This window comes from Trachypithecus francoisi, unplaced genomic scaffold, assembly GCF_009764315.1.
Source record: "Trachypithecus francoisi isolate TF-2019V2 unplaced genomic scaffold, Tfra_2.0 Lachesis_group17, whole genome shotgun sequence".
Taxonomy (NCBI): domain Eukaryota; kingdom Metazoa; phylum Chordata; class Mammalia; order Primates; family Cercopithecidae; genus Trachypithecus; species Trachypithecus francoisi.
Window position 1 is genome coordinate 41,830,534 of NW_022681462.1, and position 17,813 is coordinate 41,848,346.

The 17,813-nt window shown below is 44.9% G+C and overlaps 1 protein-coding gene across 2 annotated transcripts in view; it reads right to left on the reverse strand.

The window, feature by feature from the left end:
• Nucleotides 1-5,409: 5,409 nt before the first annotated feature.
• MERTK (MER proto-oncogene, tyrosine kinase) overlaps nt 5,410-17,813 on the reverse strand; it is a 138,643-nt gene continuing 126,239 nt past the window's right edge. Inside the window, exons 16-19 of one of the 2 annotated variants that reach the window (XM_033175461.1) lie at nt 15,604-15,713; nt 13,541-13,700; nt 12,733-12,869; nt 5,410-6,425 (exon numbers count right to left, since the gene is read on the reverse strand). In XM_033175461.1, coding sequence (XP_033031352.1) covers nt 5,912-6,425; nt 12,733-12,869; nt 13,541-13,700; nt 15,604-15,713 — 921 coding nt within the window. In that variant the 3' untranslated portion in view covers nt 5,410-5,911. The remainder of the gene's footprint in view (nt 6,426-12,732; nt 12,870-13,540; nt 13,701-15,603; nt 15,714-17,813) is intronic. The other variant, XM_033175462.1, reaches the window with a different exon arrangement.

Here is a 17,813-nt window from a genome sequence, read left to right on the forward strand (position 1 = left end):
GGGATAGCATTCTGACCCACCGCATGTCCCCAAATGCTCCTGATAAAGCAAGCCACCATTGCTTGTCATAACCACATACTGGGGAGAGGCACACTGAGGCTTGTATCATCCGTAGCTAAACCCCAGGATAGACAGGAGGAAGGTAGTTCCAGCTCCTGAGCCCAACGGCTGCTTCAGGTGAGGACTGAGGGCCTCCTCCTTCACTCTGAACTTCCCCAGCTGTGCATTTCTGGCTAAGGTGAAATACTATCTCCTTCTCTTTTCAAATTATGAAGGAGTGTGTTTATTTTGGAGGGAGTTGATGAAACAATCAGGGAAAATGTGTCTTTTTCTTTTTTTTGAGATGGAGTCTTGCTCTGTCACCCCATCTAGAGTGCCATGGTGTGACTACAGCCCAGTGCAGCCTTGAGCTTCAAGGCTCAAGTGATCCTCCCACCTCAGCTTCCTGAGCAGCTGGGACCATGATTGCATGCCACCATCCCTGGCTAATTTCTTATTTATTTTTTATTTTTTATTTATTTATTTATTTTGAGACGGAGTCTTGCTCTGTCACCCAGGCTGGAGTGCAGTGGCCGGCTCTCAGCTCACTGCAAGCTCCGCCTCCCAGGTTCACGCCATTCTCCTGTCTCAGCCTCCCGAGTAGCTGGGACTACAGGCGCCAGCCTCATCGCCCGGCTAGTTTTTTGTATTTTTTAGTAGAGACGGGGTTTCACCGTATTAGCCAGGATGGTCTCGATCTCCTGACCTTGTGATCCGCCCATCTCGGCCTCCCAAAGTGCTGGGCTTACAGGCTTGAGCCACCGCGCCCGGCCTCTTTTTTATTTTTTATAGAGACAGGGTCTCCCTATGTTGCCCAGGCTGGTCTTGAACTACTGGGTTCAAGCAATCCTCTCTCCTCAGTCACCCAAAGTGCTGGGATTACAGGTGTGAGCCACCACGCCTGGCTGAAAATATTTCGAATATGACAAATGTTGCTGGGTTTGCACTGCATAAGGAATGATGCCATGACTTCAGAACAGCCTCTTGTGAGCATAACATTCTTTCAAAGACCTTGCCTCCTCCCCTTCTTACACAGGGTGTTGCAGAAAAAGGCATTGGTATGTTTACTGCACACTTGAGAAAACTGGGGCTCAAGGAAAGTCACGTGACCTGTCCATGAGTGCCCAAGGAGATCTGGCAGGGTGAGCTCCTATCCAGCCCACCTCTGACCACACGGCCTGGCTCACGATGAAGTGTGCTTTGGGTTTTTTTTTTTGTTTTTTTTTTTCAAGAGTTGCCCTGATGCTTCATTCTCCTTTCTACTCATTAAGAAAAGCAACAGAAAGGAAAAAAAAAACAACGAAAAAGAAAGAAAATCCTCACAAGGGAGGGCAAGTCTCAATGTGCCAGTCACGAGTGCTTCTGGCCTGTGTCTGTTCCTTTATCCTTCCTTTTTTTTTTTTTTTTTTTTTTTTTTTGAGACGGAGTCTCGCTCTGTCGCCCAGGCTGGAGTGCAGTGGCCGGATCTCAGCTCACTGCAAGCTCCGCCTCCCGGGTTCACGCCATTCTCCTGCCTCAGCCTCCCAAGTAGCTGGGACTACAGGAGCCCGCCACCTCGCTCGGCTAGTTTTTTGTATTTTTAGTAGAGACGGGGTTTCATTGTGTTGGCCAGGATGGTCTTGATCTCCTGACCTCGTGATCCACCCGTCTTGGCCTCCCAAAGTGCTGGGATTACAGGCTTGAGCCACCGCGCCCGGCCTCCTTTATCCTTTCGACCTCCTGATCCTGAGCCTCAGCATGGTTAAGACAATTACCCAACTTGTTTCTTCCTGTTTCCTCTCTCCCTCTTTTTGCCTATAAGAGCCACTTACAAAAGTAATTTGAGTTTCTATGAAAGAGAATTTGAAAGGCTGTTTTCAGTTTATGCTCAGAAGACAGTATGAGAGTTTGCCAATCATTGGATCATCTGAAAAAGTTAGTTCTTTCCAAATTTTCAAATATTCAAATGTGGCTGAGAGGAACACCAGCGTTCTCAGCGCGGAGATTTAAATGTGAAGAACAATGTGGTAGCCCAGCTTCATTCTCATTCATTACACCACTTTTAACCAACACTTGGGTGCATCGCGCTGTGTGCTGAAGTGAATTTCTCTGCTATGTTTCTTAATGTCTCAAGAAAAGCCAGAAGCCACAGCTAGCTCAGCTTTCTACACTCTCCTGCGGCAGAACTGGCCCAGGCTCCCCAGCCCTGCTCAGGCCACACAGAAGATACTGGACAGGATTTAGAGGGCTGTGGGGCGTTTGATGAACAATTCATTGTACATTTTTTACATTATGCCATTAAAATTAGAAATATAAAATACAAAGTACTGTATATGAGCATAGATCCTTAATATTAAGTTTATATTACACTTCCAAATAACATTTTTCAATGTTTATAATTACTTATTTTGCTCATAACGATGAGCATACCTTTCTAGATTGGGGTGGTTTTTTTTTTGTTTGAACTAGTCACCATCAGGTCCTGATCCAGACTTTAATGATCAGTTCTTCAAATTCTTGCTACTTACCATCAATAAGAAACTGTTTGTACAAGTAGGGGATAAATCTTTTTTATTTATTTTTTATTTTTATTTTTATTTATTTATTTTTGTTGAGACGGAGTCTCACTCTGTCGCCCAGGCTGGAGTGCAGTGGCACGATCTCAGCTCACTGCAAGCTCCGCCTCCCGGCTTTACGCCATTCTCTTGCCTCAGTCTCCAGAGTAGCTGGGACCACAGGCGCCTGCCACCTCGCCCGGCTAGTTTTTCGTATTTTTTAGTAGAGACGGGGTTTCACCGTGTTAGCCAGGATGGTCTCGATCTCCTGACCTCGTGATCCGCCCGTCTCGGCCTCCCAAAGTGCTGGGATTACAGGCTTGAGCCACCGCACCCGGCCAATCTTTTTTATTTTTTAAGGACCATTCAAAAATTTTCGACAGTATAAGTAATCTTTATAGGAGCTACAGCTTGTTTTCTTTCACAAATAAAATGTAATGGTGGCATTTTACAAATTCTTTTCAAACCCTCAGAACTTTTTTTCTTTAATTTTTTTTTTTTTTTTTAGGCGGAGTCTCGCTCTGTCACCCAGGCTGGAGTGCTGTGGCCGAATCTCAGCTCACTGCAAGCTCCGCCTCCCGGGTTTACGCCATTCTCCTGCCTCAGCCTCCCGAGTAGCTGGGACTACAGGCGCCAGCCACCTCGCCCGGCTAGCTTTTTGTATTTTTTAGTAGAGACGGGGTTTCACCGTGTTAGCCAGGATGATCTCGAACTCCTGACCTCGTGATCCGCCCGTCTCGGCCTCCCAAAGTGCTGGGATTACAGGCTTGAGCCACCGCGCCCGGCCTTTTCTTTAATTTTTTAGAGAGACAGTCTCACTCTGTCACCCAGGCTAGAGTGCAGTGGCACAATCACAGCTCATTGTAACCTCAAACTTCTGGGCTCAAGTGATCCTCCTGCCTCAGCCTCCAGAGTAGCTAGGACTGCAGGCACGCATCACCATTTCTGGCTACTTTTTTTCTTGTAGATACAGGGTCTCATTATGTTGTCCAGGCTGGTCTTGAACTCCTGGGCTCAAGTGATCCTCCTGCCTTGCCTCCTGAAGTGTTGGGATTACAGGTGTGAATTCCCACATCTGGACAGAACTTTTTCTTTTTTTTTTTTTTTTTTTTTTTTTGAGGCGGAGTCTCGCTCTGTCGCCCAGACTGGAGTGCAGTGGCCAGATCTCAGCTCACTGCAAGCTCCGCCTCCCGGGTTTCCGCCATTCTCCTGCCTCAGCCTCCCGAGTAGCTGGGACTACAGGCGCCCGCCACTTCGCCCGGCTAGTTTTTGTATTTTTAGTAGAGACGGGGTTTCACCGTGTTAGCCAGGATGGTCTCCATCTCCTGACCTCGTGATCCGCCCGTCTCGGCCTCCCAAAGTGCTGGGATTACAGGCTTGAGCCACCGCGCCCGGCCCAGAACTTTTTCATATGGAGCATTTCACAGTAACAGAGGAGCCGGCTCACCCTGGAGATTGGGTGCCTGGGGGTGGGCAGCTGGGACCAAAACCTGGGTGAGAGCCACACTGTTGGACCCCATGTAGATTCCGAGTCTCGAAGGCTGTGGGAGAGGCCTGGGTGAGGCTGCTCACTGGTGGGGAGTAAATGGGCCTGAAGATGCCAGTGGCCTGCTCAGCTGCCCTGAAGTCTGGGAAATCAACAATTCAACTGACTGCAGCAGTCTGCTGCCCTTACTAGCAGCATAAGTTAGCCTCTTCCTGCCTCAGTCTGCCCATCTGTGAAGTGAAGATAATAGTAGTACCTATCTGGTGGGGTTGTTATGAACATTAAATGAGTGCCATGCCTGGCACAGAGTAAGTGATATATGTTTATTAAATAAAGTAAAAAGGTTGAGAAGCTCTGGAGTAGATCTCTAATATGGTTTGGATCTGTGTCCCCACCCAAATTTCTTGTTCAGCTGTAATCTCCAGTGTTGAAGGTGGGGCCTGGAGGGAGGTGATTGGATCATGGGGGTGGATTTCTCATGAATGATTTAGCATCAACCCCTTGGTGCTGTTCTCATGATCGTCAGTGAGTTCTTGTGAGATCTGGTCGTTGAAAAGTGTGTAGTATCTCCCCTTTTCCTCTTGCTCCTGCTCCTGCATGTGAGACATCTGCTCCCCTTTTGCCTTCTGCCATGATGGGAAGCTTCCTGAGGCCTCCCCAGAAGCTGAGCAGATGCCAGCACTGTGCCTTCTGTATGACCTGCAGAATCGTGAGCCAATTAAACTTCTTTATAAATTACACAATCCCAAGTATTTCTTTATAGCAATGCAAGAATGGACTAATACAACCCCCAAATCACATTCATAGAACTAACCAGAATCAGATGTTCTCAATTCTGGCTCCCCCACTGTTTAGATATGGGCTACAAGCAGGGTTATTCAGTCTCTCTAAGCCTGGATTTCTTGGCTCATACATGATGATGGCACTGGTACCCATGTTATAATGACATAAAGATTAAATAGGAAGGTTCACATAAAATTCCTGAAAAATAACAAGTACTCTACAAATGATGGCTATTACGAAGTGGCAGAGGCAGGACGTGAGCTCAGCTCTGCCCTGCCCCACTCCCATGCCTACCTCCCATGAGCTACGCCTCCCAAACAGAAAAGTGCTTCACCTGCCAGATTCTCTTCTTCAGCTGATTTTAAATCTTTCCATTCAGATTTGTATTTTGCAATCCTTTAATATTTTTTGTTCCTTATCTACAGACCCTGGTGTGGTTTTACCATATCTCTAGAAAGCAATGCCAACAATGGTCAGAGCAATTGCCCCAAGAGCCAGGCATTAAGAGAATTCCATTGCAAAGGCCGCCACTGTCCACTGTCTTTCAAGTCAAGTAAGTTCAACATATCCTTCCTTATTCATATTTTATTAGGAAGCCATATCAGAAAATTAATCCATTATAAAACTTTAAACATTGAATGAATCATTCTTATCAAATACATCAAGACCAGAAGCCAAGTTAAATATGGCATTGCATTTTACAAATATTTTTACATTTCATAGTCATGAAAACGAAAAGAACTTGAAAAAGCAACTTCAACTCTGTACAAATGTTAGTATCAAGGAGCAGCTGAAGCTTAACTTTAAGATATGCAAGATAAGTGAAATAAGTAATGTTTTATTAAAATATCCTTGTCTTTTTCCATGATATACACATATTTTTTTCTCTTTAAATAAATATATATTATGTATTTTTAATGACAGCTTACTTGACAACATTCATCTGGTGCTTTGGGGCCATGGAGTTCACTTGGTAAGGAAGACAAACACCAAAAACATCAGGTACAATTGGATTCTCCTATAGCAGAAGAATTGGCTTGATTTTTGGAATGTCTCCCCGCACCTCTCCTCACATCAGGACTTCTGAGCTTTCTGAGGAGTCGTCAGCAAACAAAAGTTCATCAGGCAATGGGCTTCCCAAAGGCAGTGTGCTCGAGTGGGACCAGGGGACCCCATTCCTAACAAGTCTCTCCCCAGGTAAAACGCTGTTCTTTTCCGCTGTGACTGCAGCAGAGGCGGCAGAAGTTGGATCTTCCCATTCCTCACTGCCCCCATTCAGGATGTACCGTCCTTCATGAGGTTTGCTGTCATGAATTTCCGCTGTGACCACGCTGATGGCAGCGCAGGGACTGCAGGAGGCAATTATAGAGTCAGGGTCAATGTTCAAGTCCAGTGGAGCAAGCGTGGAGCCCTCGGCCAGGCCCTCAGAGCTCTCCAGCAACTGTGTGTTGATGTAAATGACGTCTGCTTGGTTCCGAACGTCGGGCAAACTTTCTAAGAGTTTTTCTAGCTGCAGCCTCAATACTGAAAAGGTGGGGCGGTCCAAGGGATCGGTTCTCCAGCAAGAGTACATTATTTCATACCTGAAAGTTAAAAAGAAGTGGATTATCTCCCAGCACAGCACCCATCTCTTTGTGCAATCCATGCCTTTGTTTTTACAGAATCTTTATCATATTTTAATCAGCATTCATTCTACTTTTTATAAAAATTATTGAGACTTTTTTGGTGGCCTCATATTTATACAACTTTTGTAAATCTTCCATGGTATTTGACAAAAAAGTGACCCTGTTCCTAGGAAGAGAGCACATATGTGGCAATTATATCTAACTTTGCAGACAAGGAGTATTTAGGTCTCTTTCTTTGTATAGCGGCTGGCAAACTATGGCTCACGAGCCAAATCCACCCCACTGTCTGCTTTGTAAATAAAGTTTTATTGGAACACAGCTATCCTTATTTGTTTACACATTGTCTATGACTTCTTATGTCACAATGGCAGAGTTGAGCAGGTGCTAAAAGGCCTGCAAAGCCAAAAATATTTGCTATTTGGCACTTTATAGGAAAAGTTTGCTGACCTCTGTCCTATGCCACCAAACTGAGTTGTTACCAGGACAGCTGAGTTAGTTGGGGCCCTGGGGCTAGGGCTAAGAAGGTCAGGAGTAGGGGTAAGGGCAGGGGGTAGCTGTGTGCTGTGTATCACTCCACCTAGTCTTCTCAACAACCCTGTTATTGTCACTTTGTAATAAAGATGACAGTGGGCTCAGGGACATTACAGAACGTGCCATGGCCATGTGGGTAGCCAGGGATTCAGAGTCAGATTGGACAACTCCTGCATCCAAGTGCTCCTCACAACCCCTTCCACTTTGTTTTATAGAGGACAACTCTCTTCTGGGTGGTTTTTTCATCCCAGTGTCTCATATAGTTAATAATTCCAATGGAGGGACATTTAATGGAGCACAGTAAGACAGATGACAATTAGGAATCAACAGGCTGAGATGAAGAGTACGTTATACCATAATTTCATTAATAATGTTTCTTTTCTTAAAATTGATAGACCAATATGGGACATACACACATATATGGCATATATATGTACACACACACACATATATATGACATATATATACACGCACACATATATGGTGCATATATATACACATACACATATATGGCATATATATACACACACACACACACACACATATATATGCATGCCAATTAATATGCCTGGCCCTGAAATGTCAGGTCTATCAATTATAATATATACATATACATATAGATACACACACACACACACACATACATGCCAATTAATGTGCCTGGCCCTGAAATGTCAGGTCTATCAATTATAATATATACATATACATATAGATACACACACACACACACACACACATACATGCCAATTAATGTGCCTGGCCCTGAAATGTGTGTGTGTGTGTACATATATATATGCATGTGTGTGTATGTATATATGTGTATATATATATAAATGTGCATATATATATGCATACACACATATATGCATATATATAATTTTAAATATATATATATATATATATATATATTAAATAAGACAAAGTCTTGCTATTTTGCCCAGGCTGGTCGAGAACCCCTGAACTCCTGGGCTCAAGTGATCTTCTGCCTCAGCCTCCAGAGTAGCTGGAATTACAGGTGCACACCAGCATGCCTAGACATCATTTCATTTTGATTCCTTTCTGTTTTGAGAAACTGGTAATTCATATGTCACTGGACAAAAAAATGACCCAAATTTAAGTCATCTGACCCATGCGATACATTACTGGCATCTCATGAACAGAAATATGCAATTTCCATATTGACATTTAGTTACAGCCTATAGAACCTTTGGCTAATTCTACTAACATGGTACTTCACACACAACATGCAGATCTCATTCACGTAGATGTATAATATCTTTTCATCTGTCCACTGGACCAGCCTTTATCAACACTTGCACATGCATCCTGAAGGTGGAGGCTGGCAAAGTGCCATGCATGTAAAGAGCTTGATCCTGAATGTAGGCCTAGACAATGGCACGGCACACTTCCCTGCCTCACAATCCTTGTTCTCATCTCAGGCTTAGGGCTTCTTTTTTGTTTCCCTGTCTTACCTTCTTTAGATGGTCACTTAGACTTGACAGACAGTTTCTGTTTTTATTTTTGAGGTTTTCAGGCATAAGTCAATTTGCATGACTCCGTTTTCCACAGAGCCTCCTTGATTGTTTGCCATCTGAGATGAGCTTTGAGACATTCTGTTCTCAGGGACATAATCTCCTTTCCATTATTTCATCAAGAGGCTGTGGTATTTAACTTACTTTCATTTATTTCATGTCTTAGGAGAAAGTGTTTAAATAATTTATCTTTATTTCCAAGTAGAATAGTATCAATATCACTTTGAAACTTCTTTTCCTTTTATATTCAATACCTTATCAAATGTATAAAAATATAAATATGACTTTTAAAGACATGGTGAACATGTATGCTGTCTAACCTACTCCCACAAAAGGGCAATTTCATAGTAGTAGACCAAGGAGATTAACAAGAAGCCCCCATCTGGTAAGTAATAGGAAGGCTGTAATATTTAGTGATTTAGATTTTATAAAATTTTATGGATGGAAAGAAAAATAAGTTTGGTAATTGCTTTTGTAAAGGGTTATTTTTATTTTTCTGTTGAGATTTTATAAAAGATGTGATCATATAGGTTGCCAGAGGCTGTGGGGAGGAAAGAATGGGATTAGTTTAATGGGTAGAGAGTTTCAGTTTTACAAGATAAGAAGAGCTTTGGAGATAGACGGTGGTGATGGTTATACGACAGTGCGAATGTACTTCATGCCACTGAGCTGTACACACTGGTTAAGAGAGTCCATTTTATGTTATGTATATTTTACCACAATTAAATGCAATCATGTGAATTTACAAAATTTGTAAATGTATGACTTTACTCATATTTTTCAAGCACCTGCTTTGCTCCTGGCCCTGAGGATGGCCGAGTGCAGGGCTGCAAGTCTGCACAGGGAAATGACGCTCATCTCCTATCAGCTGTGCTTCCACTGGGCTAGCCAGTACCTACCTAGCTCTGCCATTCAGCCCACTGTGACTCCCACCTTGCCCCTTCTCCAGATCTCAGATGCCTCAGGTGGCAGTGGAGGGAGGGATAGGTCAATGGATAGAAGAGAAACTTTCTGAGATGGAGAAGGTGGGTGTAAGCTGGGGTCCTTGGGGCAGACAGGCAGCAGGCAAGAGGCAGGGCCAGCTCTGTGCCAGCAAACATGCCAGGTCCTGGGTGCCAGGATGAATAAGAGTGCGAGGGCAATGCTATGCTGGTCATGTGTGTGAAGCGTGAGGGTGGTGCTGGGATGGGCATTAGGTGAGTCCTGGAGAGGAGCCCCTGAGTCTGTGCAACTGCAGCTTCACGGTGGCTGATGCAGGTGGAACATGACCAGCAAGTGCCAGCTGTGTGTAGGCTGATGGGCCCTCACCGTTTACTCCTCACTGCAGCCTCACGAAGGAAGAGATGCAGTTCCACTCACAGACAGGGCAGCTGAGGTCTGGAGAGGAGAGGAACTGACTGAAGTCGGCGACGGTCGGCGGCAGTGCCAGTCCATGTGACGCGTGGCCCTGCTCTCATCTGTGGCCTCTGCCCCCTTCACTAAGAAGAAGAGTCGCTGACCTTTCCCTCACGTTCACTATTTCAGCCATCATGTGAAACACTTTAGATTTGTTTTTTGGGTTGTTTGTTGTTGTTGCTGTTTCCTTTTTTTGAGACAGGAGCTTGCTCTGTTTCCCAGGCTGGAGTGTGGTGGCACAGTCACAGCTCACTGCAGCCTCCATCTCCTAAACTCAAGTGATCCTCCCACCTCCTGAGCAGCTGGGACTACAGGCATGCCCTGCAACACCCAGCTAATTTTGTTTATTTTTTGTAGAGATGAGGTCTCACTATGTTGCCCAGGCTGATTTCAAATTCCTGGCCTCAAGCAATCCTCCTGCCTTGGCCTCCCAAAGTGCTAGGATTACAGGCATGAGTCACTGCACTCAGCCTGAGTTCATTTTTCTTTCTTTCTTTTTTTTTTTTATTGAGATGGAGTCTCACTCTGTCGCCCAGGCTGGAGTGCAGTGGCGTGATTTCCGCTCACTGCAAGCTCTGCTGCCTCCTGGGTTCACGCCATTCTCCTGCCTCAGCCTCCCGAGAAGCTGGGACTACAGGAGCCCGCCACCAAGCCCGGTGAATTTTTTTGTATTTTCAGTAGAGACGGTTTCACTGTGTTCGCTAGGATGGTCTCGATCTCCTGACCTCGTGATCCACCCACCTCGGCCTCCCAAAGTGCTGGGATTATGGGCATGAGCCACTGCACTCAGCCTGAGTTCATTTTTCAAAGGAAATGTCTCAGAAATGGAACAGAGGTCTCTTTGGGGGATGCTGTTGTTACCCAGCATGTAGATTCGAGAGGAGATGGAAGAAAGCCTGGCTCACGAGGGCACGAGGCCACAGCACAGCCATAGCCCCCTTAGCACACCCAGTGCATGGGCCCCCCAGGAGGCGGGGGTAGGGGCAGATTTGCCCCTTTCTGCCTGACTTCACTAGCCACACAGCGTATGCTGACTCTGCTGCTTTGTCCTCTAAAATGTCTCACAGAAAACCAACTCAGCGTTCCCTTGTTTTGGCTCTAAAAACCACAACGTGACACAGCTTAGACCTTGCTAAGACCCAACATAATCACTGCAAATATCAACTATTTTTTGGTGGGCAAGGAAAGCCAAGAAAGAAACTGCACCAAACCTCTTTCCAGAGTCAATACTGTTTGACTGAAACGCTTCCTTATTTTCAGAAGCGGGCACTGCATCAACATGGCACTTTTAAAACTACCATGAAACCCTAGAACTGATTTTATTAGCATTTCAGGATGTTTTAAAGGATTTACAGTGCTTGTTTCTCTTCTTAATGTTATACATCTACCACCACAATAAAAACCACTACCAACCACTACCAACAGGACGAGGCTCTGATTAAAACAGTTTCCTTCTTTTTGGCTTAGAAGGGACCTGGGAGACCTGTGGGCAAATGGACCCAGGCTCTCTCCCCTATGTGAGGCAGCAGGGCCTGTGTGTGTGTGTGTGAGTGTGTGTGTCTAGGGAGGGTGCTGCCATGGACCCAGGCTCTCTCTCCCATGTGAGGCAGCAGGGTGTGTATGTGTGTGTGTAGCGAGGGTGCTGTCCACACTCACCTGTTTCAGCCCAGGCATGGCACTCCATGACAGAGCCAGCGCAGGCCCACAGTCCTGAAGTGTTCTCACTAAATACGGTGAGAATGCCCCTCTCCAAGCCCATGGCCCTTATTATACAGCGAGGAGACTCCCCATTAGGAAGGTTCAAATCCCCATCACCAAGCTACCGGAATTGCCACAAGAAATTATTTTAATAAGGTGAGCAAAGTGCTTGGGGGAGATTAATTGCCATGGCCACTCGCAGGGCCACTTAGGAAGCAGAGCCTGGCTTATTAACTCCGAGGCCTGGGTCTCTTCCCCATACTGCCTGGCCTTGAATATGGGGGCCCTGTTAGGATGGGATGTGTGCTGTGTGTGTGTCAAGGCTGGTGGTTCTTTCTCCTGTCTAAACACATGATCTCTCAGGGACTATTTTATTTTATTATTTTTTAATAAAGACAGGGTCTCACTATGTTGCCCAGGCTGGTCTTGAACTCCTGGGCTCAAACGATCCTCTCTCTTTGGCCTCCCAAAGTGCTGGGATAACAGGCATGAGCCACTGTGCCCAGCCCCAGGGAGCATTCCAAAACACACACTTCTGGGCCCACTTTGTACCGAAAGCATCATCATTTCTGGGAACAGGGCCGAGGAATTGTATCGTTACACTATCTCCCAAGAGATTCTGATGAGCAGCCTGATCCCAAAGTCACTGGTTTAGATTTCTCAGTGTCCTGATGAAGGGTATGACTGTGAGTGGAGTGTCTGAAATGCTACACAGAAGGAAAAGGATAACTGGACCAAAAGAGGGTGAGGAATCATTCAAGGACCTCATGCACTACAAGGCAAACCTATTCTCTGTGGATATATTTCCTAGAGGTGTGTAAGGAATTTAAGGACCAGTGCCATTGCCTTATCTTGACAGTGCCCGTCCTCCGAGGCTGAGGCCCTTTGGATGAGTGAGCCTCAGTGGGCTCACTGGAGATACCACACACTATCTCCCACATCAGGAATGGCTCCTGACCTGGGGTGTCTGCGGGTGCCACCCCTCTGCACATGCCCATCTGGCTAGCAGCAGTCCCGTTCCCCTCCCATGGCTGTGTTTCTGAGGTCACTGCAGAGCCAAGTGGCTGCCCCATGCAGAGTATGGAAGGGAGACAGAGAAGCCCACTCACAGTTCATCCAGGCAGTCCTCGGGCTGCTTCAGCCTGTGTCCATGGAGAAGATAGTCATACATCTCATGGTTCTGGACCCCGGGATAGGGAGTCATTCCCCGCGTAGCTATTTCCCACATGGTCACGCCAAATGCCCACTGGGAACAAAGCAACAAGTTAGGATGCGAGCCTTTCCACAAAGCCTGAATGGACCTTTTCACTGGCAAAGGCCATTTCCCTAAACACTGATGATCATGCACAAAGCTGGCAATTATGTGTGAGACGCACTGCTCTCCCAACGCCGCAATAACGTGGGGTTGGAGTGTCGCAGTTCCCCACTTCTACAAAAGCTGTTCTGGGAAATCTGGCAAAGGCAGAAACAGCCTCGTCACACGTCTTCTTAATGCTCTCTTCCACTGTGGTTGTGAGGTGCTTTCTTTCTCTAATCTCGGGTGAAGGGCATAATTACACAGCACCTTTCATATAGCATCTAGGTTCCAAGAGCCACCGGATGAACCCATTCAATTTAATGTGACTATGAAATATCCTAGTTGTGGGCAATGAGTCATCCTTTGACAGCAAGGAAAAATGGGAAGAAACTAACGGCTTTTGCAAAGCACACATCTTCTGAACATCAGGACACTTCACCAGAACCTCTGTTTCACCTGAATTAAAGTATCTGGTAAGACATAAAAGAGAGGTCTGAGCAAGCTCCCAATCCTCAGTTTATCAAAGAGTAAAATGTCTTGCCACACCAGCTGAAGTCATTTCTTTCAATGTGCCCTCGTCTTTGCACTGTGGGGCCCCTGAATCAAAGCTGTGTACGCACCACGTCACTTTTACTTGTGTAGACTCGGTCTGCAAGACTTTCTATAGCGATCCATTTAACAGGCATCTTAGCAATGCGGCCTTGGCGGTAGTAATCGCCACTGTAAATCTTCTTAGAGAGGCCAAAGTCCGCAACACAGACAGTCATGTCATCTCGCAACCTACAGAGAGCAGGTTATGTCTTCAGCAGCGTCAGAGGCAATGCCTTAAATTACTGGTCTGTATCAGACACAGGTGAAAACACTTATGATAATTGACCAAAAGAACACAGAGACACCACCAGCCTGTGAGCGTGCTGCTTTGGGACCAATGGCAGAGCAAGAGCAAGAGCAAGAGTAACAGCAAGTGATGCAATTTTTTCTTTACTTTTTTTTTTTTTGAGACTTTTGAAATAGAGTCTCGCCCTGTCACCCAGGCTGGAATGCAGTGGCACGACCTCGGCTCACAGCAACCTCTGCCTCCCGGGTTCAAGCGATTCTCCTGCCTCAGTCTCCCGAGTAGCTGGGATTACAGGTACACACTATCAACACCCGGCAATTTTTTTTTTTTTTTTTAAAGTAGAGATGGAGTTTCACCATGTTGGCCAGGCTGGTCTTGGACTCCCGACCTCAAGTGATCTGCCCGCCTTGGCCTTCCAAAGTGCTGGGATTATAGGTGTGAGCCACCGCGCCTGGCCTCAAGTGATGCAATCTTGCATCACTCTGATCTGTGTGGGATGCGGAGCAGCAAGGGCACCTGTGCACAGTGGCTAGAAACAGCTGGAGAACATGGAGACACAGCATAGCAGGAGCAGAAAGCAGTAGCTCAAAACCAGGGCCCCCTGGTGGACTCATGGAGGACCCCAGCAGCCTTCCTCCCAGAGGTCTGGAAGCGGCAATGACCCTGTGGACTAAGTAAGCCCCCTGAGAGTCTGGAGAAGCTGGGGAATTACCTGCAGTAAGAACAAGATGCTGGGCTTCTTGCTAAGATGGTCAGGTGGGTGCTTGAAGAACTAACTGAGAAATTAAAGGGCTACAATTGCATTTGTAGCCCAAGCTATTAAAACAGCTCCTACACAAGAAGAAGGAGGAGGAGAAGAAAGAATAAAAGCAAGAGAAGGAAAAGAAATAGACATAAAGTGGTCTGGGGAAGGTGACTAACTTGTCCCTGTTTGCCTGACACTAACTTTTTACACTGAAAATCCATTGTCCTGAGAAACCCCTCAGGCCAGGGTAAACTGCAAAGCTGGTCACCCTACCTGCTGGGAAAACATGAAGGAAATAGTAAGGGAAAAAGACTTCATGATTCTCCCTCCATGGTCGAAAAATTAAGTTAAATAAAAACAATAACGAAACCAAAACCCCTTTAGGGTTTTCAAAAATGAGGTGAAAGGAAGGGGTAGGAGCCCTAGGGGCAGGGGTGGCTGGGAGCGGGAGGGGCAGGCCTTATTGTCACATCTCTGACCAAGAAAAACAAATGACAAAATCCACTGAAGGACCACTCCCTCTTCTTGCAATAAAAACTTAAAATCAAGACACAGTTATTGTTTTTGAAGATTTATAGCAGACAACGGCTCTGATGGAGCAGGGCGAAGCAATGGGGAGAACTTAAGTCCACATTTCTTGTATAATGAAGCCATTGTCTGCTGGGAAAGGACAGCTTCCACATATTCAAAGTACAAAACTTCTTCCTAAGGAAGTGTTGTGTAAACGTAGGGAAAAGCCTTTAGGATTTTCACTGCTGTCTTTAAGAGGAGCTGATGTGCACGTAACTCTAGGTCCAAAGCTACCTGATGGCATGGGGAAGGATCACAGAGGTCACACCTCGCATTCGTACCTGAGTGAGAGAGTGGAGGTAAACTGGAGTCATAAGGGAAAGCTTTGGAAGCCAACCAGACTCTCAGATGCAGAGGCAGTAAAAACTCCCAAACACCCAGCCATATTTCCATCTTTGGAGCAAGCCACACCATACTCTTTTGACTGCAGCTTCCTTCCCTATCTAAACAGGAACAGGTCATCTCCTTATCCCTGCAAAGACCAGACACCATGAGGGCCCAACCCTTCCAGGATAGCCGAGGACTCTTACATGCAGTTTCGAGCAGCTAAATCTCGATGAAGAAAATTCCTGTTGCTCAGATACTCCATTCCCAGGGCAATATCCATCATGAACTTCAGTAGTGTCTGCAGAGGAATATGCTAGATGATAGAGGAGACAAGAAGAAAGACTATCTTTTAAAAAGGAAAACTTGCAAGTAGTTTCGCCTGAAGGGGAAAGGATGCTTTAATTTATGACGTGTAGTGATGAAATAAGGAAACAAATCTTTTATTTCCATATCACTAATATCACAAATAAGGGTTTTAAAAAGGAATGAAAAAAACATTAAACTTCTTGGCAAACATCATATTCTCTTTCCTCATCTTTAAAAGTATTTACAGTGAATGACACTGTTTCTTTTCATAAGGTATGAGGTCTAATGTGATCCTTCCCTGTGTCCTTCAGAGTGGGACAGAGCACATACGTTGCACAGAGGAGGGGAAGGGACAGGTGATCTAGCTTCAGTAGCGGTGAGGTGCGTGTGTCTGGCAGGGGTCTAACGTTTGGGAGGGGAAAAGTCCACTTAGGATGAGCTGTTTCCAATTAGGCACCCCTATCTGCTACCATTTTACTTTGAAATGTTTTGAAAGATACTTGTTTCTTCTAAACAGAAATTAGAAGAGTCTTCACCTCTTATCACAGGACCAAAGCACTACAAGTACATATTCAGGAATTTTCATTTTGTCCCTGTAGGGCCTGCCTATAAGTTTCAACAGTCTAGTATTTTCTCTAGCTTATAAAAATCAAACTAGATTGCTGTGTTAGAAAAACCAGTCACTGCTGGAATCAGTTATAAGGATGACTGCTGATAAAACTTCAATGTAGTAATTAAGTGTTTTAGTGCAACCATGGCCCTGCAGAAAAGGATTTCCACAAGTCCCTGGCAGTCATGAATGGGTCCATCCATTATGTACCCTCCCCAAGGCACTGGATTTGCCATGGCTTGCTTTCCATACATGAGTTTTACAAAATGGTACTCATGAAGACACTGCATTTTTTAATGATTTTTATTTTCCAACCAAGACACATGTCAATTACATACTGTATAAATAAATGAACTGTCTTAATGTTTATTTTTAAGTAAGGGAATTGTTTAAAAATCAGTCATGGGGCCGGGCGCGGTGGCTCAAGCCTGTAATCCCAGCACTTTGGGAGGCCGAGACGGGCGGATCATGAGGTCAGGAGATCGAGACCATCCTGGCTAACACGGTGAAACCCGTCTCTACTAAAAAAAAAAAAAAAAACTAGCCGGGCGAGGTGGCGGGTGCCTGTAGTCCTAGCTACTCAGGAGGCTGAGGCAGGAGAATGGCGGAAACCCGGGAGGCAGAGCTTGCAGTGAGCTGAGATCCGGCCACTGCGCTCCAGCCTGGGCGACAGAGCGAGACTCCGTCTCAAAAAAAAAAAAAAAAAATCAGTCATGGAAGCTTTATGCCGCTACTCTGTATTATTTGGATATTTGGTTTTCTGGAGACTGATTTCCAGGAAAGGATTTGGGTCTTAAGAAATATTACATCTTACTGTCATTCACGAAGGTACAATGAGTATCAGGTACTATTCATTTGTGCTGTTTTTTCCTAGAACACTTCTGTTATTCCTAGAGACTGTGACCAAAAGTCACTTAAAAAATAATTGTGTAGCACAATTAATAAATGAGTTCAGCAAGGTTGTAGGATACATGATGGACACACAAAAATCAACTGTATTTTTATGTACTGGTGATGAATAATCTGAAAATGAAATTAAGAAAATTTCATTTACAATAGAATTAAAATACTTAGAAATAAAGTTAACAAGGAATTGTAAAAATTATATTTTGAAAACTGTAAAATATTGAAAGAAATTAAAGAAGATCTAAATAAATGGAAAGATATCCTGTGTTCATGGATAGGAAGACTTAATATTGTTATGATAGCAATACTCCCCAAATTGATCTAGAGATTCAACATAAGCTCTATCAGAATACCAGATGGCTTCTTTGTAGAAATTGATAAGCTGATCCTAAAAGGCATATGGCAACTCAAGGAACTGAGAATAGCCAAAACAAGCTTGAATATGTACAAAGTTGGAGGATTCAAACTTACCAACTTAAAAACTTACTACAAAGCAACTATAATTACGACAGTATGGTACTGGGATAAAAATACAGATCAATGGAAAAAAATAGAAAGTTTAAGAATAAAGCCATGTATGGTCAACTGACT